Genomic DNA, 24,256 nt, shown 5'->3' with positions numbered 1-24,256 from the left:
CAAGAAATCTTTATTGAAGGATAGATGAAGACGACTAACACAACCCGCAAGTTCGTCCCAAGATGGTACCGTATAGATTTTAACCTTCTATACTAAATCTTCGACGACCGAGAAATTTAACACCGCTCAAAACTATGAACAAAAAATTTCTCTCTAACTTGCTCACTCTCTCTAGCTCTCTCTAAAGAAGAGTTGTTGTGTTTGTTGTTGGTGTGGTGGTTACAAAGCACTCAACCCCTATTTATATATATTATAAGCCAAAAAATTGGAAACTGCCTATTGAGCCAAAAAATTGGAAACCATCCCAATTTGGAAACTGCCTATTGCTGCCTCTTAAACCTCCTCTTCAATTTTTAGAAACTGCCTCTTACAATTCTCCACCTCGTACACAATTTGATATACTTCAAATTTTGGACGAACACCAGGATACTCCTTGTAAGATATATCTGCTTCTTGTAACTTCATCCGACTGCACCATATAACCATGGTTGCCTACGTACCCTTTTACAGGATCAAGCCTACCGTAGTTCTACCAACCCTTCACATAAAGATTTCCTTGTCGCCATTACGCCCTTTCGGGCAACTTAACACGAGCCGATTTGTAGCAATTCCAGGCAATGCTGAAACTTGCTACACGTCACCACTTTAATCAACATGTCTGCGGGATTCTCATCTGTGTGTACCTTCATGAGAGAAACATCACCTTCCTCTATGACATCTCGTACAAAGTGATACCTGACATCGATATGCTTTGTACGAGCATGATGGACCTGATTCTTCGCCAAGTGGATCGCACTTTGACTATCACACCATACATCTACGCACTCCTGCTTAATCCCTAGATCATCCAGAAGACCCCACAACCACAATGCTTCCTTCACACCCTCGGCCGTAGCCATATACTCGGCCTCCGTAGTAGATAACGCAACTGTAGATTGTAACATCGATCGCCAACTAACTGGAGCACCATGGACCCTAAATACATAACCAGTAGTAGATCGTCTTCTATCTAGATCGCCAGCATAATCCGAGTCAACATAACCGCTTACCTGACATGTGTCTCCACCAAAGCACAAACCCGTATCAACGGTACCCTTCAAGTACCTCAAGACCCACTTCACAGCTTCCCAATGTGTCTTCCCCGGGTTTGCCATAAACCTGCTAACCACACTGACCGCCTGTGAAATATCTGGACGAGTACACACCATAGCGTACATCAAACTGCCAACTGCACTAGCATACGGTACACGATCCATATGATCCTTCTCCACCGTAGTAGTGGGAGATTGTTTTCCCGAGAGCCTGAAGTGTGGTGCCAAAGGTGTTGACACCGCCTTCGCATTCTGCATCCCGAATCGAGAGACTACTCGTTCGATGTAACCTTTCTGATTCAAGTACAGTTTCTTACTTGACCGCTCTCTCTTAATCTCCATTCCTAGTATCTTCTTTGCAGCGCCATGTCTTTCATCTCAAACTCTTGACTGAGTTGAGATTTCAACTTATCTATCTCCACCATGCTTCGAGAAGCAATAAGCATGTCATCCACATACAAAAGGAGATAAATAAAGTCACCTTCGCGAAGCTTCTTGATGTATACACAACAATCATAGTCACTTCTGCGAAAACCATGCTTTAGCATGAAAAAATCAAATCGTTTGTACCATTGGCGAGGGGATTGTTTCAATCCGTAAAGAGATTTCCTCAAACGACATACTTGATTTTCTTTGCCCTCAACCTTGTATCCCTCAGGTTGAGCCATATAAATTTCTTTTTCCAAATCACCGTGCAAGAAGGCGGTTTTAACATCGAGTTGTTCCAGCTCAAGATCACTGTGAGCAACAATACTCAATAGCACCCGAATAGAAGTATGTTTCACGACCGGTGAGAAAATCTCATTGTAGTCGACCCCTTCTTTCTGTGCATAACCCTTGGCCACTAGTCTTGCCTTATACCTTGTACCCTTGATTTCGGAAGAATCCTCTTTCTTCTTGTACACCCATTTACAACCAATAACAGACTTACCTTCGGGCAATGGGACAACCTCCCATGTTTGGTTCTTGTGAAGAGACTCCATCTCTTCTTGCATAGCAACCAACCAACTCTCTCTTTCTGCCGCGGCGATAGCTTGTTTGAAGGTGACCCGCTCGTCGTCTTCCACCGAGAGTGCATATTCAACCACATTTGCCTGCCCGTAATGCCTAAGAGGTTTGTCTGACCCTAACCTCTGTACCGGCTTATATAACCGTTTCGGCCTAGTGTGTACCGAAACATCCTGCTATTGTTGTTGTAAAACTTGTGTACCTTCCCCTTGAACCTCCTCATGATCGGGTTCATCAATTTCCTCATCCTGAGTATTATCCTGATGCTCCACCTGATCATGATTCCTAGAAACCCGTTGGTCTTCGGCTTCTACTTCCACTACTTGAGCTTTAGTAGACCCAACATCACCACAACTAGGCACCGTAGCTTTCGCCATAGCTACAATAGATGACTCATCAAACACCACATCTCTGCTGATTACAAACTTCTTGTCTTCCGTACACCATAGCCGATAACCCTTGACTCCTGTAGCATATCCTAAAAAAATTGCCTTCTTTGCTCTATTGTCAAGTTTGTTACCTTTAACATGGTAATAGGCCGTACAACCGAAAACCTTAAGTCTCCCGTAATCTGCATGTTCACCTGACCACACCTCGTAAGGTATGCCGCCATCTAAAGAAGAATGTGGAGACCTGTTCACAATATAACAAGCTGTAGCAACAGATTCTGCCCACCATTCTACGCCTAATCCCGAATTGGAGCGCATACATCTAGCCTTCTCAAGTAGTGTACGGTTCAATCTCTCTGCGACTCCATTCTGCTGAGGTGTGTTTACTACTGTCCAGTGCCTCACAATGCCTTCCTGATTACAAAACTCCTTGAATGCCCCATCCGTGTACTCGGTCCCATTATCCGACCTTAACGTCTTCAGCTTTCGACCAGTTTTGTTCTCAACCATTGCTTTCCACACCAGGAATGTGTTGAATACCTCATTCTTATGCTTCAGAAAATAAAGCCAGACAAATCTCGAATGATCATCAACGAATGTAACAAAATACCTGGAACCACCCTTGGAAGGTAACTTTGCCGGTCCCCAGACATCGGTGTGTACGTAGTCTAACACCTCTTTGCTCCTGTGCTTGCTTGTAGAGAACGTCACCCTGTGTGCCTTCCCGAACACACAATGCTCACAAAACTCCATGCAAGGCTTCTTCATGTCCTTCAACAAGCCTTTCCCGCACATCAAAGATAGACCCTTTTCTGACATATGCCCAAGGCGCATATGCCAAAGCCTCGTACTAGTCGTTGGATCCCTTCCACTGATTCCTACTGCTACATCTCCCGTAATTGTTGTCCCCAAAAGTTTGTATAAATTACCGTAACGAGTACCTCTCATTACCACCAAAGAACCCTTAACGACTTTTATGGAGCCATTTTCTATAATTATCTTACAGCCGTTCCGCTCCAACACACCAAGGGAAATTAGATTTTTCCGCAAATCGGGTATGTGTCTTACGTCCGTCAATGTTCTCACCACTCCATCGTGCATCTTGATCCGTATTGTTCCGAGTCCCACAGTTTTACATATACTATCATCACCCAGTATAACTGTACCACCATCTATACTCCTATAGGTAGTAAACAACTCCCTATTTGGACACATATGGTGTGACGCCCCTGAATCAAGCATCCACTTATCGAAGATTTTCTCAGACATCTCTGTCACCGAGAAACATTCATCCGCCTCTTCTGACACATATCCCGCCTCTTGCATCTCTTGTTTCTCCTTGTAGCCTTCGTTCTTTTGCTTCAACTTTCTCTTTGGACAAGCCGCTTTAAAGTGGCCAAGCTCACCACAACTAAAGCACGTTTTCTTGAAAGAGCCTCTAGATTTGGATCTAGATTTCCCGCCCTTTCCTTTTCCCCTTTCATTACTCCTCCCCCTCGTTACAAACAACCCTTGTGCTTGTTCCTTGTCTACTCCACCTGACGCCATACTGCTAGTAGCAACCTTACGAAGGTCATCCGCTAATAGCGAATTTCTCGTCTCTTCCATGCTAATTAGACTATCACCAACAAGCATCAAAGTTTGAACAAGGTTCTCATAGGATTTAGGCAATGAAAGTAACAATATGAGGGCTTGGTCCTCATCCTCAACTTTAACATCAATATCCTTCAAATCTGAGATAATCCTGTCAAACCTATTCACATATTCCTGAATAGAAGAACCCTCTTCCATTCTACATGTGAATAATTTGGATTTTAAGTAGACCCGATTCGTTAAAGTTTTCGTCATGAAACTGCTTTCTAGCTTTAACCACACACCCGCCGCCGTTGTTTCTCCGTCTACTAGGAACGCCACGTTCCTCTCAAGACACAACATAATGGTAGCCCGTGCTTCGAGATCTAACTCCTCCCAATCCTCATCTTACATATCTCCTGGTTTCTTTCCCGTCAACGTCTTGTGTAATTTCTGCGAGATTAACAGATTCTTCATCTGCATCCGCCAAGAAGAAAAATCGTTTTTCCCATTGAACTTCTCTATCTCATATTTCCCTGCTTTGACCGTACTACTTCTCGATCCCATCTTCTTCTTCGTTCAATCTCAACGAGGCTCTGGTACCAATTGTTATAACTGAAAGTCGCGGAAGCTATCGAACCTATCCTAGAAATTGATCCGATTATGAAGATTAATCGTAAAGCTAAGCCAAAATCTAGATATGCGAACAGAATTAACGAGGTTCGGCTTTAAAGCCTACGTCCTCGGGCGAACAAGAAATCTTTATTGAAGGATAGATGAAGACGACTAACACAACCCGCAAGTTCGTCCCAAGATGGTACCGTATAGATTTTAACCTTCTATACTAAATCTTCGACGACCGAGAAATTTAACACCGCTCAAAACTATGAACAAAAAATTTCTCTCTAACTTGCTCACTCTCTCTAGCTCTCTCTAAAGAAGAGTTGTTGTGTTTGTTGTTGGTGTGGTGGTTACAAAGCACTCAACCCCTATTTATATATATTATAAGCCAAAAAATTGGAAACTGCCTATTGAGCCAAAAAATTGGAAACCATCCCAATTTGGAAACTGCCTATTGCTGCCTCTTAAACCTCCTCTTCAATTTTTAGAAACTGCCTCTTACATGGACCTTCCTCGATCACATCGAAGTTGTAGCTCAAGAATTGGGACTTCCCCTCACACTTATAAAATGACCACCACCCCCTCCCCAAGTAATGTGCCAGAAGCCAACTATGACATCGGTCATCAACATGCTCAATAACGACTCTGTCATTCTTCCTGTACCCTCACCACCTCCTCATCTTTTTCTGCATAGTAATGAGGAACTTGCCACCAATATCACACTGAGAGAGGGTGAAAATGCTACTGTGAACGGGTTATCGATGACTGAATTGTACCCTCGATAATTTTTTCACGTACACACCTGTTTGCACCATTATAGCTCAAGATTAAAAGTAGTAAGATTTAAGCACGTGGTGGGACGTTCGCTCGTCAACTTGTTAAGTTTTTAACTACCCTAGTTGTGAAGCTCAATATCGTTCGATAAGTTACCATTGTAGGGGGGGTTGTTCGGTCATTCCCTTGCGGAGGCGCAGGGTTTCTGTAGGCTATCTATATTCAAAAGCTCTTGAGAAAACTATTCAACTCTTTTTATGGATCAGAAGGAGCTCAATAACTTGCTAAGCTATGTATCATGAGTGACATGTGAAATAGTAGTATCCTTTACCTATGCCCACTGAGAAGGGAATTTATGTTAGAATCAAATGTAGTCATGATAAAGCTACCTAATTGTATGATAATGGTGATAATCAAAAACAATTGTCTGAACTTAGTCAAGACTGATGAGTGTTGGCTTAGTTAGAAAATTAATCCTTCACTTTGAGAAGACCAAGTACAAGCTTATAAAGGGTAATTAAGTCAAGTGCCATCTAATTGCATTAAAATTCAAATATCTGATTGTTTTTTCATAAGTCAGATCTGAGATCTGACTCGTGGTCTTGCTCTAAAAAGAAATGCATATTAGTTCTCATAATGACAGTTAGTTAGTTAGTTAGTTAGTTAGAGGCAGTTGAGATTAGTTAGTTAGTTAGTTAGTTAGTTAGTTAGTTAGTTAGATTCTTGAAAAGTAATTCTCCTTCCTCTATAAAAGATAACAACCATTTTCTACTTCAATCCTCCATTTTCTCTTGCTCAATACAAAATCAAGAAGTGGGAGAGAAAGAAAGAAAGAATCAAAAAGAGAGAAGGAAATGGAGAACAACAACCAGGTTCCAAATCCCACTACCACCACAAGGTCCACCACCGCCTCCATCACCACCAACAATGGCGGCTTTCCCCTCAGAAGCCCTGCCACCACCACCACCACCACTACTGTTAACAACCTCAAGATAGAAGTCACGGTCACCACCAATGGACCGACCACAACCTTCACTGTCACTGCAACACAGGAAACCACCTCCACTGCCCCAACTGCCTCCACCGCTGCCCCAACTGCCTCCACCGCTGCCCCAACTTCGGCCACCGCAGCCGCCACCGCTGCCACCACTAATGGGATACTAACCTCCCAATTATACAGCTTTGTCGTGAATTTGGTTCTAGTGAACCATTTAATAATGAAGAATTAATGCAGATGCTATCCCGTCCTCAACCGCGGAATCCACCACGGGGTATAATTTCCGAAGGCTTCGGTTCTCATCTAACACCACCATTACCACCAACATCACCATTTGCACCACCATCAACACCACCATTTTCACCAGATACTACTACTATTACTATTCCACCGACGATCTTGCCCAATTCTAATGTCAACGACGAAAACAATCTTGATTCTGCTAATCAGCAAATACCGACATCATCATCATTATCTAACTCCGGTGGAACAATTCGAACAATTCCTGATTCTGAAACCACAAATGATCATATTGATAAGGTAAGACGAAAAAAGGAAAGATTAAATCTTTATTACTATTTGTTAATTAACAATTCTAATGGCACTGTTTAATTTTGTTCTTGGGTCAATTGCAGAAGTTGAAGACTGACGATTGAGTTCTAAGAAGAAATGATGGAAGAAGAAGTAGAAGGCAAGACTGAGCATACCCTAATAAAGAATTGCTCACTGAATTGTCTGTCAGTCTCTCTGTCTTTCTTTAGTAGTTTTAGGCTTGGGTTTGATTGTTTTTCATTCTTTTTCTTAGGCATGAAGTTTCTTGTTCTTGGGGAATCCAAATATTAAAAATGTAAGGGGTAGCTTATGAAATAATGAAATTGGATTTACAAGTTACTCAATTCATCATCTTCTAAATTGAATTGTCAAATTATAACAAGTTATCGTTTTCTTTTTCACTTACACTAGTATTCACTAATTATGTGATGTGGGATTCCTTACATTAAGAATGTAGCTTCGCTACCACCCATTAGGAGATAATTAATGGCCTATACCAGAGCTTCGTCAACCCTTTCGGGGCTTTTCTACCGATCAACCGCGTTCAAAGACATGGTCAGACCCCAAATGTCATTTACAGTAATATAGAGGCAACATAACGATCGAAATGTGCAGGAATTGTGTTCGTATAGGAGTTCAAGACAACAAAAAAAAAGTGTATATGTTGAATCTGACGATCATTAGCAACCCAAATCAGTTTAATCAAAGTTTAGGTGGGTTATCGTTTTCTTTTTAAACTTAATTATGTAATGTGGGTTTTTTTAGATCAAGAATGTAGCTTCCGGTTAAGAGCTTCCTAGACCCTTTCCTGGCTTTTCTACCCATCAACCACGTCAAACGGGCAGACCATTGGCCAGACCCCAAATGTCATTTACGGAAATATAGAGGCAAAATAACGGTCGAAATGTGCAGGAATTGTGTACGTGTAGGAGTTCAAGACAACGAAAAAAAAGTGTATATGTTGAATCTGACAATCATTAGTAACACAAAATCTGTTTAATCAAATTTTGAATGATCTTAATAGAGTATATGGTCTAGTGCTGTGGACATCAGATATATCATCCGCTGACTGCATTATGTGTATTACTGGGGCGACGACTGAACTATTCGACCTAATTGTTTCTTAGGTATGACTTATATCCTTTGTATAATAATAACATGATTACACCTGCAGCAGCTTGCACTGCACCAACAACAGCTAGCACAACAATGCCCAAAGACCACCTCCACCACCGATTACCCATAAGAGAAAAGGTACTGAGGTTAGTCCTATTCATTACCATCTGAGAAAACTAGCTTTTGGTTTTTTTGTTCGAATGTCACCGACATCACAAAATCCAGCTCAGATAATTGAACGATCTTTCGCACATCAGTAGGGTCTATATGTCAATTACAATGAAATGTTGTGTATATATAATTGGTCGGAGAAAAATTGAGTTACAAGTCTAGAAGTAAGATATAATTGTGATAGGTGTTAAAACATTGACTATCTAGAAGTAAGATAGAAGAAGACATAAATGTTACCTACCACCGTTGTCCGTTTACCCATTAGAGAAAAGGTACTGGGGTTAGTCCATCCTTAGTATCATCTGAGAAAACTAGCTTGTAGTTTTTTGTTTGAATGTCACTGACATCACAAAACCTAGGTCAGATCATTGAACGATCTCTCGTACGTTAGTAGGGTCTATATGTGTCAATTAAAATGATATGTTGTGCATATATAATTGGTTGGAAAAAAGATTGTTACAAGTCTTGTTACTTTACCCTTTGAAGCATTGACTATCTACAAGTCTAAAACTCATCTCAATCAGTATTCTAGTCCCATCATATTCAATGGGTAGGTTTTTGTTTCTGATCATCACCATTACCATACAATTTTATAGCTTTACCACCATCGCACAAGAATCAGAATCATTCCCTAGTTATTATGTTTATCACTATTGTTTAGGAGGTAATTACAGTGATAAAAGTGTATTTCAGACTAACATCAATCTCCTTCTCAGTTCTCTATCCTCATACCACATCAAACTGGCCATAGGTAAAGGATACTACTATAATAACACCATAGGCCAGAGCCCGGATGTCGTTTACGGATCTGTACAATGTAGAGGCAATATAACAAACGACGAATGCAGGGATTGTGTAGATACAACCGTTCAAGATATAACACGAAGGTGTCCAACCTCTAAGCAAGCAATCATATGGTATAATGATTGTATGGTACGATACTCAAACAAATCTTATTTTTCCACCATGGAAGAAAGCCCTGAAGTTAACTTGAAGAATACTGTAAGCGTCAGCAACCCAAATCAGTTCAATCAAACTTTAGGTGGGTTACTGAATGATCTTGTTTGGGAAGCTACTTCTGATGGTTCTACTTCTTCATCTAAATTTGCAACTAAAAAAGCCAATTTTACCAACACCCAGAAGCTATATGTTCTAGCGCAGTGCACATTTGATATATCATCGAGTGACTGCAATAGATGTCTTCGCGGGGTAATCTCTTTGTTTCCAAAATGTTGTTCTGGGAGCGCAGGTGGCAAAGTTATTCGACCGAGTTGTTACTCTAGATTTGAGATACATCCGTTTTTTCAAGATAAAATGGTTGCACCACCGACGACCAGCACTGCACCACAGACGACCAGCACTGCACCACCGACCACCAGCACTCAGAGCCGTGTTTGAGGGGGGGCGGGCAGGGCGTCCGCCCTGGGCCCCCACCTCAAAAGGGCCCACTTTCTATTAAAGGGCCAGAGTTTATATAACTTACAATATCACCTTAATCATCTAACTACTAGTAGCTCCGTTGGAATGGTGATGTTCGTCCATGTTTTTGACGCGGGTTCAAATCCTGATGGCTACATTGATTTTCTTTTGGATGAGAATATAATTGCTAAGTCAATCTCTATTTTTACTTCACTACACTTTGTCTTAACCATTCTTATATTAGGTGTATTTCATTAATTTTTGAAGTGTTTTTTAAGAAATAGAAAGTTAAATGTTTTTTCAACAAAAAATTAATAATACATAAATACACATGTGAATCACTAATGATTTTCATCATCTTACATTTTGTTCGATTTTGTGAACGTAATTTATTTATGTACGAAAAGCCCACAATTAAATTTCGCCCTGGGCCCTCAAATTCTCAGCCACGGCTCTACCAGCACTGCACCACCAACGACCAGCACTGCACCAGCACCACCCAGCAGTAAGTCATGTATATGAGGATTAGACTCATTGTTTATTTCAATACTTTCATGTTTAACTTACAGGATTTCATTAATATTTGTTGCAGGGAAGGGAAAAAATTATCTAAGCTTCTCGTGCTTATAATCATTCCTTCCGTTATAGCAGTGATATCTATCATTTCCTAATGACGTAATTAGGCGATTGGCAATATTGCCTCTCAAATCCAATCAACTATCTCAACATAGAAAGAAGAATGAAGAAAAGATTTTACTTCCTTACTATTTGTAATTAGATTTAGGTTGTTTCCATACATGTAATTATAGTTCCTTATTTTAATTCCCTCTCTTATGTAAACTTCTCCATTGTAATTCTCTATATATAAATAAAAACACCTTTGATTCTTAATATTTCAGTGCAAGAGTTATCATTAGTTTGGTTTTACCATTATCACTATCTTCGTATTATTATTTTCACATGGTATCACGAGCATAAGGATTTCGTTGTTTCGATCTTATTTGGGAATTCTTTTCGACATCTCTAAGCTTCTTATCTGCACTCAAAGGTCAGTCTTTTCCTAACAATAATTTTTGACACTATTACCAAATCTTTGTCTAAGATTTCGATTTTTTTTTTCATTCAGACCAAACCTGAATCACTTAGCATAATCCGACCAATAAGGTCCGACTCACTTTGTTCTTCCCAAGAGAAGAAACGATTTCGCACAACCTCTAGGGTTTGCTCATTTCAGTCGGCCACATCTACGCAAGAATCGTTGCTTTTACAATCACCGATTCATTTCAACCACGAAGCTGACTACTGTTTCAACACCCATAGACCGTTTTGCTTCTGTTGTTTACTCTCTTATTAATTAGATTTCCTTCACAAAACCTTCTCTCACTAGACTATCTAGGAAACCTAATCATCTTCTATTTAAACCACTTACAGTTTGATTAAAACCACTTCATGTTTTGATTAAAACCATAGTGTTTTGACTACTTACTGTTTTGATTTTAAAATCATAGTGTCCCACTTACTGTTTTGATTTTAAAACCATAGTGTTCCACTTACGGTTTTGATTTTAAAACTAATTAATGTTTTACTGTTTGATTATTAAAACTACTTAATGTTTTGATTAAAATCATTTACTGCCTTGTTTAAGACACATATTGACAAAAGCAACCACCTTCTCACGACCATATCATCCGTATGCAGACTTTGTTTTTCGATCATAAATTGATCAAAACATCAATCCATATTTGTGACGGTACTATTAAGAATTTCCTGTCCCGAATAACACTGTTGCAATACTTTATTTGTCACAGTTTCTGTTTTTTAACACAATTGTCGCTTTCATCAGTTTCTATATTTTTATATATGTTCACTGTTTGACCTATTTCCGGACTTCTAAATCTGTGATTATCTTATTTTTCTCAAACGACTTTTAATCATGTCTGACGAATCACCATCATTTTGGTTGTTATTTCTTACCAAATATTTTAGCATTTCGACAATGATTTTCTTGTCAATTTTAAACACAACAATATTATTTTTGTTGTCGCTCCTTCCGTCAATATTTGACATTTCTTCGACAATGCCTTACTTGTCGACTCAACCGACAATGACACTTGAGTTATCACTTATTCAACCTATTTCCCATAATTACTTTTTCTTTAGCAGACTCTTAAAATTTATTCTCTCGAGGTTTTCTAATAATTTTTGTCAACCCATGATTTATATTCCTTCTCCTTTATTGAGATCGATTCTTTTTCCCGGTATAGATACTGGTGACTCTAGCCCTACGGCTACGACACTTTTCTCGGGAACTATTCTTTCCATTCACCCTACTTCGTGGATTATCGATAGTGGAGCTTCAAACCACGTCTGCTTTTCATTACAGTGTTTTAGTTCGTACGAACTTGCTCCTCCATCACTTTACGTTCAAATTCCTGATGGGAGAACCCTTCCCGTTACACATATCGGTAAAGTAATTTTTTCTGACTCTTTACATATCGAAAATGTTTATCATATTCCTAGTTTCAAGTTTAATTTGATTTCTGTACGACAATTATGTAAATCTTTAAATTGTCTTGCGACTTTCTCACCTTCGCACTGTGTCTTTACGGAAGTTTTGACAACCCGCCTGATTGGGCAGGCTGATGAGGTTGGCGACCTCTATATTTTACGTCGTGACTCTAAAGCACTTACTCTACATAAGTCGCTTGACATTTGGCACCACCGACTAGGACATCCAAGTTTGAATCGCCTTAAACACTTATCTCAACGATTTGATTTTATTCGCTTCGACTCCACGCATGACTGTACAATTTGCCCTATGGCTAAGCAATCTAAATTTCCTTTTCATAAAAGTACAACAGTTAGTACTTTTCCTTTCCAATTAGTTCATGCTGACATCTGGGGACCTTTCCCTGTTCCTTCGCTCACAAATAAGCGATACTTTCTCACGTTAGTTGATGACTATTCCAGATATACTTGGACATTTCTTATGCAGTCCAAATCTGAGACTAAGAAATACTTAGAATATTTCTTCAATTTCACAATTAAACAATATCAAAAGACTATTAAGTCCATTTCTTCTGATTCGGCAACCACCTCTACCTGCCCTATTCAGACTTTTCGTTCCGATAATGGAACTGAATTTCTCACTAATGACTTACAGTCTTGGTTTCAGTCGAATGGTATTATCCACCAACGCAGTTGCGTTCATACTCCACAACAAAATGGGGTCGTTGAACGCAAACATAGACACTTGTTGGATGTCGCTCGTGCTCTGCGATTTCAAGCTAATCTTCCCCTTAATTTTTGGGGTGAGTGTCTAAAAATGGCAACTTACTTAATTAATCAGATGCCAACTCCAATTTTATCACTTAAGTCACCCTATGAAGTCTTATATGATACTCCACCAGACTACTCGACCCTCCGTGTTTTCGGGTGTGTGTGCTTTGCCCATAATGTCAAAGCTACTAATAAATTTGACATGCGAGCTAAACCAGGAATCTTTATTGGGTACCCTTATGGAAGGAAGGGTTACACCATTTATGACCTAGAGACTAAAACTCTCTATGACTCTCGAAACGTAACCTTTTTTTAAAACAAATTTCCTTTTGAGTCGGTTACTGATGTTCCATCTGACTCACACTTTTTTACTCCTTTGAATATTTTGGATGACCATGTGCCTTCTCCCGACATTTTTCAGTCTCCGTCGCGACACAATATTTTTTCACCTCCACCGATGGTCGAGTCTTCTCCCTCGCCTTCGGTTGATTCTCCTCGTTTACCTTTTATTGAGTCAACGCCATCTATTTCGGTTGGGCCTCTGACTCCCTCTGATTCCAGCGAGGATTTATCTTCACCATCTCCTGTAGAGGTGCCCATAGCTTCTTCGGATAATGCATCTTCTCCAGACTTTTCTGCTTCCGCTTCTCCCCGGCCTTCTACCACTAGTGACACTTCACCACTTGACTCTCCTGTCGAGGAATCTGGTAATCCTACACGACCTATTCGTGTTAGGAATCCTCCTGCTTATTTGGCTGACTATAATCTTTCTAGTTCAGAAACGACATCTTCGCAAAGTCCTTATCCACTGGTCGACTATATAAGTTTCGACCGTTTTAGTCCTTCTCATAAGGCTTTTCTCACTTCTGTCATCACCACGGAAGAACCCAAATCTTACAAAATCGCCTCTGCTTCTCCAGAATGGCGTGAGGCGATGACTAAAGAGATTTCAGCCCTCGAGACTAATAATACTTGGTCTCTGACTTCCTTGCCACCTGGCAAGAAACCCATTGGTTGTAAGTAGGTTTACAAAATTAAATATCGTTCGGATGGATCCATCGAACGTTATAAGGCACGCCTCATCGCCAAAGGGTATACCCAGGTTGAAGGTGTCAACTATCATGATACTTTTGCTCCAGTTGCCAAATTGGTAACTGTTCGTGTCCTCTTATCCCTTGCGTCTATCCAAGGATGGTTGTTGCATCAGTTAGATGTCAATAATGCTTTCCTCCAAGGAGACTTGGAAGAAGAAGTCTATATGACCATTCCTCCAGGTTTTAGCAACAAAGGTGACACTAGAGTTTGTCGCTTGAACAAATCATTATGTGGTTTGAAACAAGCTTCTAGGCAATGGTTTGCCAAATTTTCCTCTGGTTTAAAAGCCGAAGGTTTTTCTCAATCTTCGTCAGACCATTCTCTTTTTAGTTATTTTAATGGTCCGACTACTATCTATATTCTTGTCTATGTAGATGATATCATCATGCCATGCAATGACAACAAGGAAATTGACTCCCTTCGACACCGTCTCGAGCAACGATTTTCTCTTAAAAATCTCGGACGACTTCAATATTTTTTAGGCCTAGAAGTATCTAGGTCCCCTAAGGGTATTTTCCTCTGTCAACGGAAATACACTTTAGATATTATCCGTGATTCTGGACTTCTCGGTGCAAAACCGAGTTTATTTCCTATGGAACAACATTTGAAATTGTTACCTACAGATGGCACATCGTTAGACGATCCCACTTCTTTCCGACGTCTAATTGGTCGACTTCTATATGTCACTGTAACGAGGCCTGATATCGTCTTTTCAGTGAATTATCTAAGTCAATTGCAGCATCCCCGTTCAACACATATGGATGCAGCGACTCGAGTGTTAAGATATTTAAAGGGGACCCTCGATCATGGGATCCTCCTTTCATCCTCTAGCTCTCTGACACTTTCGGGTTTTACTGACTCTGATTGGGCCAGCTGCCCCATTACACGCCGTTCCACCACCGGCTACTTCACAATGCTTGGTGCGAGTCCGTTGTCTTGGAAATCTAAGAAACAACCGACCGTCTCCCGATCATCCGCTGAGGCAGAATATCGTGCCCTTGGTTTCCTTACCGTCGAGCTCCAATGGTTGAAATACCTTTTCCAGGACCTTCGGATTTCAATTCCAGAACCCTTTCAGGTCTTCTGTGACAATAAGGCGGCTATGCATATAGCTGCCAATCCAGTTTTTCACGAACGCACGAAGCATATCGAACTCGATTGCCACTTTGTTCGTGAGAAGCTTGAAAGTGGTCTTATTCAGATCTCTCATGTTCGTACCACCGATCAGGTGGCTGATATTTTTACAAAGCCTTTGGGTTCTGACCAGTTTCACAAGTTACTTCCCAAGTTAGGCTTGACTCAACTTTCTTCCTCCGCTCCAACTTGCGGGGGGGTAATGACGTAATTAGGCGATTGGCAATATTGCCTCTCAAATCCAATCAACTATCTCAACATAGAAAGAAGAATGAAGAAAAGATTTTACTTCCTTACTATTTGTAATTAGATTTAGGTTGTTTCCATACATGTAATTATAGTTCCTTATTTTAATTCCCTCTCTTATGTAAACTTCTCCATTGTAATTCTCTATATATAATTGTTCACCACATAAATAAAAACACCTTTGATTCTTAATATTATTTCAGTGCAAGAGTTATCATTAGTTTGGTTTTACCATTATCACTATCTTCGTATTATTATTTTCACATTTCCATATGGTACTTCTGCTTAAGAACAACCAAAGTAGAAGAACATTTTAAAGGTATTAATTAGAAATGGCTATTTCTTTCTTTATCATCATCTCCAAATTCATCGATATTAAGTAGCCAGTAGTCGTTCCAGACTATTTACACAACTCCTTCGTTTGTTATTCTACTAAAGGTGTCGACAAGATTCGAAGAGATGAATCTTTGCAGTTCAGCTTTGTAATGATAAAAGCTGCCACAAACAACTTTTCCTATGATAATAAGCTTGGGCGAGGAGGCTTTGGTTCTGTATACAAGGTATTAAAAAAATCCTAAGAGACACCTTTCTGTCATTCGAGTAGATCAATTTATTGAAGTGGACTTCTTTTTTTCACAGGGTACACTTCCTGACGGTCAGGAAATAGCTGCGAAAAGGCTCTCTAAGAATTCATGTCAAGGTGAAGAAGAGTTCAAGAATGAAGCTCTATTAGTTGTGAAACTTCAGCACCGGAATCTTGTGAGGCTTTTAGGTTTCTGCTTAGACCAAGAAGAAAGATTACTCATCTATGAATTCATGCCAAACGCAAGCCTCGATCAATTCATTTTCGGTTTGTTACTCTCTAATTCATGTAATGAATGTTCACCATAAATCTAAATAATGGCGTAAGATTGGTTGTCTGGCCCGAGATTTAACCGCTCAAGACAGGCTTGGTCTCGGCCTGTGGTTTGGACAGGTCGGACGGCCCCTGGCCTATACCAGATCCAGGCTGCTGCCTTCTTACCTATTGCCATGGTTAGGCCCAACCTGTTTAATGACCCGATAGGCCAGCTGATTTGTCGTTTCGTGTGCAAATTGTTTCATAGTTTGATCACTTAGTGTGATGAGTGTAGATCTGGTTCGACGGACGCTATTGGATTGGGAGAGCCGATACAAGATTATTGGGGGGATTGCTCGAGGTCTTCTCTATCTTCACGAGGACTCCCGACTTAAAATTATCCATCGAGATCTCAAAGCTAGTAATGTATTATTAGATGCAGAAATGAATCCTAAAATTGCAGATTTTGGCATGGCTAGGACGTTCTTGGTGAACCAAACTGTAGCGAGTACAGAAAGAATAGTTGGGACATAGTAATCGTTTGGACCTTAAACCAATAGATACTTTTTAAATAAAATTGTTCGAAAAACTAAAATTGTTTCATTTGAAACCGATATGCAGTGGATATATGGCTCCAGAGTACGCAATGCATGGACACTTTTCTGTGAAATCGGATGAATTTAGTTTCGGTGTCTTAGTTTTAGAGATCTGGAGCGGTCGGAGGAACAACTCTTTTTATGGATCAGAAGGAGCTCAAAACTTGCTAAGCTATGTACTTATAGATAGTTTCTGATGTAATTCATTTCTTTCATTTGCTATGCTAAACTAGTATTGATGGAGACCATCAAGATGGGCCTCACAGCCGAACTAGTTAAAGGGCCTCATGGCCGAGCCCATTAGGGTTAGAGTTTAGGAGTTTCCATGTTTTAGTATTTCCTACTAAGTCTAGGTTTAGAAGTTTCTATGTTTGAGTATCTTTGATATTTAGGAATCCTAATTTGAGTCTATCTAGATGTTTTTAAATTCCTATAAAAGGAAGTCAGGTCTGTCCTTTAAGAGATGCACAACAAATCTATGTTGATCGAAAAGATCAAAACAAAATTAATGTCGATTCCAAAATTCCTATGTTTGATTATCAATATCATATAGATTTTTGGATTCAACAGATGGAAGATTGGTTTATAAACTAAGAAGTCCATGACGAAGATAAGGTTTTTGTCATCGAACAACACTTGTCTAAAAGAGTCTATGAAAAATTCAACGAGATGCAATGGAGATTCATTGATCAAGGAAAAAAATTCGTCGACGATTGGACTACATTGAAAAGCATCTTTAGGTATGTTTTTCTTCCTTTAGATGAATATTTTTCATATGTGGAGACAAAGATTGAAGAACAAGAAGAAGAATTAAAGAGAGAGAAATTGTTGGTTATTAATATATTCAGAGAAGACAAAGGAAACAATCCAAATATCATCCCCGAATCTCAACGTTGGAGGTTCGCAAATGTCGAATTTGTTGATGAGACTATCCAGCTTGATGAATATTGGCGACACTGTCAATTTGCGCTTGGTAATTTACGTGACGACTTCAATGGGATTATTAAGGAAGTGGCTCGACTTCAGTTTTATGGTAAAAATACTTTTGGTATTTTCAGAGTCCACCAATTCGAGAAGTGTGATGGATTAACTCTGGTTTATAAACATCATGAAGATGAACGCGGGAAGATCGTTCAAGTGAAGAAACTCAAGGTTGATTTTTCTATAAAGTATTATGTGGTGTTTGTGGTCTTCTTCATCAAATTAAAAGATGACGGGAGATGTTGCAATTTGTTGGAAGTTTCTTTCGTACATTTATTTTTGCAAGATTCTTTGCACTATGAGATTGAAGCTAATGATTTCGTCCAAGTGGGTGTCCTTCAACCCCAATGCACTATTCGCTCGAAGTGGGAATTAAGGATTGCATTGTTGAGTCTCACTTGAGGGCAAGTTCGTTCTCGGTCGGGGAGTATGATGGAGACCATCAAGATGGGTCTCACAGCCGAACTAGTTAAAGGGCCTCATGGCCGAGCCCATTAGGGTTAGAGTTTAGGAGTTTCCATGTTTTAGTATTTCCTACTAAGTCTAGGTTTAGAAGTTTCTATGTTTGAGTATCTTTGATATTTAGGAATCCTAATTTGAGTCTATCTAGATGTTTCTAAGTTCCTATAAAAGGCAGTCAGGTCTGTCCTTGTTAATCAGATCAGAGAATATTATCAACCAAGTTTATTATTAATCAAGTTATTAATCAAGTTTATTGTTTATCGTTATTTTATCAGTTTTATTTCGTTAATTTAGTTTATTAACAATGGTGGATTCCAATCTGACGACAACGGAAGACCAACTACTCATTTTAGAAATGAGATAATTGGTCAACCAGCCACCAAGTAATCCACACGAAAAGACCTACGATTAGTTTTTATTTCAAAGGTACTACTTCGGGTCTTCCACGAAAAAACTTTTGAGCTCTCTTAAAGTGTACTTATTACAAAAACAATGACATAATATGCACTTTATAACTTGTTTTGTCAAATAATTCTAACTTACAGTCGAATATAGCATGTCCGAATACATAAAAGTTACGTTCATTTCATCCAAGTCGTAAAAGATTACTCAACATTGTAGTTCTGCGCTAAGGTGGCCTCTAATGATATAGTGTCAAATACATAAAAGTTAACGTTCATTTCATCCAAGTCAATCAAATTTATAAACCTAAAAAACATCAAGTCTTCTAACTTACCAAACGATATTGAATTCCACAACTACGGTAGGTAAAAACGATAACTGTTGACCAATTATCTCATTTAGTTTATTATATTATCACCACCATGGCTACCGTCACTACCACTGCCTACTACTGCAATCGATCTCTAAAACTATACCCCAATCTGACGACAACATGGTGGTTGGGTTTGACTTTCTTCATTACTTTCCTTGTTTTTGCAGTTTCTTGTTCATCCCAAATATTTAAATTAAGAATAGTTTCTTGTCTATATATACACTGAACAGAACGATAAATAATGTTTGAAGTATAGGTCTTTACATATAATAAATTAAGAATCAGCGAGGGTAAAATTGAGTCATTGATAACCCATTCACAGTCGCGTTTTCGCTCTCTCTCTCTGTGATATTGGTGTTAACTTCCTCTGAGTTATGCATAAACAGAGTAGGCGGTGGTGAAGGTACTGAGAGAATGGTAGAATGATTATTGAGCATATTGATAACCGATGTCATCGTTGGCCTCTCAGATACATCTTCTTGAACACATAATAACCCAATGTGGATGCACCTTCTCACTTCTACTGTAGAACAATTCTCCCTCAACCTTGCGTCTAACAAGTCTATTGATGTCCCTTCTTCCCAATGTCTCCAAGCCTGCAAATAATTTTTTGTTTGCTTGAGGTTGTTATAGTGAACTCATTTCAATTAATTATAGAACGACTCAATCTTTAGCAGTTACCGAAGTTGTCCTCACTGTTGACACCTTGCTCTACGGATACAAAGTTTTATTTTGGGCGAAGGTTCCACGAGCCCACCCAGAAGGCCTCGACACTTACTAAGCTTGAACTCTTACATGTACCCCAGCCTGTGGACACTCTCCCAAGCGATGTGGGATGTGAGCTCATGCTTATTAAGTGTCGAGGCCTTTTAGGTAGGCTAGTGAAGTCTCCGTGAAGAACAAAACCCCGTAACGTTGGGCATTGGCGTGGGGTAAAATATCGATGACTGCTAGGGCTTAGGTCATCAAAGTGTACTACAAAAAACAAAATAAAGTTACAAAAAAAAACATGTCATACTCACATAGCTTAGAAGGTTTTGAGCACCTTCTGAGCCGTAAAAAGAGTTGTTCCTCCGCCCACTGAGGATCTCTAGAACTAAGACACCAAAACTGAACACATCCGATTTCACAGAGAAGTGTCCATGCATCGCATACTCTGGGGCCATATATCCACTGCAAAATTTATTCGTTAGATGTTTTGAACAAATCTATGTTGCTGACAATTTCATTGGCTTAAGGTTGGAATAATTACTATGTCCCGACAATTCTGCTTGTATTAGCTTCCGTTTGGTTCACTAGGAGCATCCTAGCCATGCCAAAATCTGCAATTTTGGGGTTCATATCTGCATCTAACAGTACGTTACTGGCTTTCAGATCTCGATGAATAATTTTAAGTCGGGAATCCTCGTGAAGATAGAGAAGACCTCGAGCAATGCCTCCTATAATCTTGTATCGTCTCTTCCAAGACAAAAATACACATCTAGGCAAATCTACACTCACACAACCAAATGATCAAACTAGGCAACCGTTTTACTTGTAACAAGACATTAAGAACCTAATTACATTAGGTCGTTGACTAGATGATGAATTGAACTAGAATGATACAGGAGACAAACCGAAGATGAAGTGGTTGAGGCTTGCGTTTGGCATGAGTTCGTAGATGAGTAATCGTTCTTCTCGTTCTAAACAGAAACCTAGAAGCCTCACAAGATTCCGGTGCTGAAGTTTCACAACTAATACAGCTTCATTCTTGAACTCTTTGTCACCTTGACAGGAATTCTTAGAGAGCCTTTTTACGGCTATTTCCTGGCCGTCGGGTAGTGTACCCTTAATACAATAAAAGATCACCGTCAAAAGACCACAACTTTGATTTTCTTTTTTTCTGTTCTAACAAAAGAACAGTATCTTTAAGGGGTTTTTGTCTGAAATACCTTGTAAACAGAACCAAATCCACCTTGTCCAAGCTTATTATCGTCGGAGAAGTTATTTGTTGCAGCTCTTATGGTAACAAAGCTCGGCTGAAAATATCCATCACTTTGAATCTTATCAACACCTTTAGTAGAAGAAGAAACGATAGAGTTCTGTAAGTAATTAGGAATTTGGAGTATCATTATGAGAAACAAATAAGAATAATTAGCAATTTCCCTACTATTTAGTTCTTACCATCAAATTTGTCTTCTGCAATCGTTGTTCTTAAGCAGAAATACCAAAAGCAAATTATGGTTATCACTATAATAACCGAAGGAACGGATATAATAACCACGAGTTTAATTGGTTTCTTTCCCGTCGATGCTGCTGCAGCAAATGTTAAGTATTTTTGGTTAGTAATCCAAACATAGAAGATGAGTATGTTAACATGTTTAATCCTTATATACATGACTTACTGTTGGGTACAATTGTGATACTCGTTGGAGGTGCGATGGTGTTTGTATCATAGAAAGGATACAACTCATATCTAAGAAAACAACTTGGTCGAATAATTCTTCCACCTCGTTGATAAAACCCTAATTGATAAATAGCCCCAGAAAGACATTTACTGCAGTTAGTTGATGATATATCTGATGTGCACTGTACTAGACCATATACCTTATCAGAGTCTTTTAAATTGACTTCTTTAGTTGCAAATTTAGATGAAGATGGAGAACCATTAGAAGTAGCTTCTCTTATAAGATCATTCATTAACCCATGCAATACACCATCAAACTGACTTTGGTTGAGAACGGAATTATCGTTCCCCTTATAAAATGTAGGACTATCTTGCATGATGGAGAAATTAGATTGGTTGTTGGAGTACCTCACCATACAATTATCATACCATATGATTGCTTCTTTCTTGTTTTGACACTTTTCTTTGATCTCCTTAACTGCTTTATCAACACAATTCCTACACATTTCGTTCATTGTTATGCTTCTGCACTGTACGGACCCGTAAGTTGTATCTGTTTTTTGGCCTACAGCTGTAGAATAGTAGTATCCTATATCTCTGCCCATTTCACTCCGGTTCTGGTTTAAGGATAGACCACTGAGAAGGAAATTTATGTTAGACTCAAATTTGCTGTTATCAATATAATTTCCTCCCAAACAGAAGTAATAATCATTTGTTTCTATCTCTTGTGCAGTCACTGTAAAGCTGCATAATTGTATGATAATGGTGATAATCAAAAACAAAAAGCTACCCATTAGAATGAATGATTAACTTCTTGATCTGAAAAAAGAAAAAAAAAACTATAATGACAATGTCTGAACTTTCGCCATTTAATCAAAGTCTTCTAACATTGGTCAAGACTGATGAGTTTTGGCAAGTTGGAAACGGTTCCTCTTCTACAAATAATTGAATGGGGTCTTGAATATTGAAGACACGCGAATTTTCCAAGTCTATGAAGACTGAGACTTGGCTTAGTTAGAAAATTATTCCTTCACTATGAGTAGACCAACTACAAACTTTTAGAAGGTAATTAACCTAACTTCCATCTAATTACATTAAAACTCACATATGTGTTTGTTTTTATTTAAGTCAGATCTGAAATCTGACTCGTGGTCTGAGTTGAAACGGTTGTATTTGGAAACATTTTTCGGCTATAGATCCTCAGTCAGTTGATTCTGAAATTTATCCATTAAAGTAACCAAACAAAAAATACCAGGTAGATATACCTTCCAAGGTTGTCATTCTTTCTATAGTTTCATCCACACATTCTAATATTCTTATTTATAAGGTTAAAGAGATAACATGACTTTGTCTCTTCTAATTTAGTAAAACCAAATTGAGTGGAAAGAAAGTTGGATCATTATTAGCATTTCAATTTTCACATAAAGATAATATGAAGTCTATAGCTAGTTTTTATAGTTTAGAGAGAAAGAAACAAGAGTGAGAAAGATAAAGGATAGATGTTAGAGGAGAACGGTGTTGATGAGAACCATCGACGGTTAGAGCCATGTGAAGGTGAACCAACAACGACACCGAGAGTCTTGACCGTGTTATCGTTCTTGCTAGAGAGATTGGTGGGTCGAAACGATCGACTTTTAATGGGTTCCGGTGGAGAAGAAAGAGTTGATAGTAAAGGGTTATTGAGATTATCTAATGGGGAGAAATTGAATGTGTTTAATGGAGTTAGAGCACCAAGTATAAGCATAAAAATGTATTTAGAAAGGATATATAAGTATACAAATTGTAGTCCTTCATGTTTTGTGGTTGGGTATGTTTATATTGATAGATTGGTTCATAGACACCCTGATTTTCTTGTTATCTCTCTCAATGTTCATAGGTTGCTTCTTACTAGTGTCATGGTTGCAGCTAAGATGCTAGATGATGTGTAAGCTCTCTCTCTCTCTCTCTCTCTCTCTCTCTCTCTCTCTCTCTCTCTCTCTCTCTCTCTCTCTCTCTCTCTCTCTCTCTCTCTCTCTCTCTCTCTGTGAATTTGAACTAATAATGTCTTGCTTTAATGGTGTTTTCAGGCACTATAATAACTCGTTTTACGCTCGGGTAGGTGGATTAAGCAATGCTGAATTGAACAGACTTGAACTAGAGTTGTTGTTCTTGTTGAATTTTGGTGTTGTTGTTAGCTCAAGAGTGTTTGAAAGCTACTGTCTTCACTTGGAGAAGGAGATGATTTGTGTTGGTGGTATTGAGCACAAAATGGAAAGAACTATCATCGACGATGAGACAGAGATTTCGGTTGATGGAACTCAACAGAGTTCTTCATCCCCTAATATGATATTCTAGTCTGTTTCAAAATTTTCATCTTCTATCTAGGTTGTAGTTCAATTTCTGGCTTTGTTCTTACTGTTATTAATTCAGCCTTGTGTGTCTTCATGTATAGATAGGCCTCTCTCTATCTCTCAAAGAAAGGAAAATTGCATACATTGAAAACTGATTTTACTTGAAATGTGATGCTTGAAATTGGTTAAATTAGTACATAGTCATGTATAAGGAGGATTTTTCTCCTTATGAGTTTTTTTATTGTCCACGTTTGTATGCCCAAGGCCAGCGGCAATGTGGGTAATCCACGTTAGCGGCTTGTGCCATTGTTAGGTTAGCTTTCGAACATAATAACATCTTTATTCCTGCAGTAATTGTTTTGCCGAATTTTTATGACCACCCTTAATTCTTAATATACTTCTCATTTAGGGCATTATGGATAAT

The 24,256-nt window shown here is 39.0% G+C and overlaps 2 protein-coding genes and 1 long non-coding RNA gene across 9 annotated transcripts in view; 2 read left to right on the top strand and 1 right to left on the bottom strand.

Moving 5' to 3' along the window:
• The window catches only part of LOC147560347 (cysteine-rich receptor-like protein kinase 10), a 101,518-nt gene extending 78,813 nt beyond the window's left edge, over positions 1-22,705 (bottom strand). Inside the window, exons 1-7 of one of the 7 annotated variants that reach the window (XM_086662530.1) lie at positions 21,501-22,705; positions 21,280-21,411; positions 21,048-21,169; positions 20,733-20,943; positions 20,369-20,606; positions 20,139-20,289; positions 19,345-19,712 (exon numbers count right to left, since the gene is read on the bottom strand). In XM_086662530.1, coding sequence (XP_086518656.1) covers positions 19,398-19,712; positions 20,139-20,289; positions 20,369-20,606; positions 20,733-20,943; positions 21,048-21,169; positions 21,280-21,411; positions 21,501-22,296 — 1,965 coding nt within the window. In that variant the 5' untranslated portion in view covers positions 22,297-22,705 and the 3' untranslated portion in view covers positions 19,345-19,397. Of the gene's footprint in view, positions 1-19,243; positions 19,812-19,854; positions 20,290-20,368; positions 20,607-20,732; positions 20,944-21,047; positions 21,170-21,279; positions 21,412-21,500 lie in introns of those variants that run through there. The other 6 variants (XM_086662534.1, XM_086662529.1, XM_086662531.1 and 3 more) reach the window with 6 other exon arrangements.
• On the top strand, positions 6,231-7,361 carry LOC147560348 (uncharacterized). The gene is made up of 2 exons (XR_015234798.1): positions 6,231-6,992; positions 7,088-7,361. It is a non-coding gene; the product is annotated as an uncharacterized LOC147560348 (long non-coding RNA).
• A 251-nt stretch (positions 22,706-22,956) lies between the features above and the next one.
• LOC147560346 (cyclin-U1-1-like) lies at positions 22,957-24,022 on the top strand. Its single transcript, XM_086662547.1, has 2 exons — positions 22,957-23,426; positions 23,569-24,022. The coding sequence occupies exons 1-2, from the start codon at positions 23,002-23,004 to the stop codon at positions 23,834-23,836; spliced, it is 693 nt and encodes a 230-aa protein (XP_086518673.1). The 5' UTR covers positions 22,957-23,001; the 3' UTR covers positions 23,837-24,022.
• Positions 24,023-24,256: the final 234 nt, after the last annotated feature.

The sequence above is a fragment of the Eschscholzia californica genome, unplaced genomic scaffold (genome assembly GCF_041429995.1).
Source record: "Eschscholzia californica isolate CP2 unplaced genomic scaffold, dmEscCali1.0.p SCAF_2, whole genome shotgun sequence".
Taxonomy (NCBI): domain Eukaryota; kingdom Viridiplantae; phylum Streptophyta; class Magnoliopsida; order Ranunculales; family Papaveraceae; genus Eschscholzia; species Eschscholzia californica.
Note: the sequence above shows the minus strand (reverse complement) of the source record. Positions and strands in the feature narration are given on the sequence as shown.

Coding starts and splice junctions, on each gene's coding strand:
- LOC147560346 (XM_086662547.1), top strand. CDS start 23,002: ATGTTAGAGGAGAACGGTGTTGATGAGAACCATCGACGGTTAGAGCCA. Junction 23,427..23,568: donor GCTAAGATGCTAGATGATGT/GTAAGCTCTCTC, acceptor TGGTGTTTTCAG/GCACTATAATAACTCGTTTT.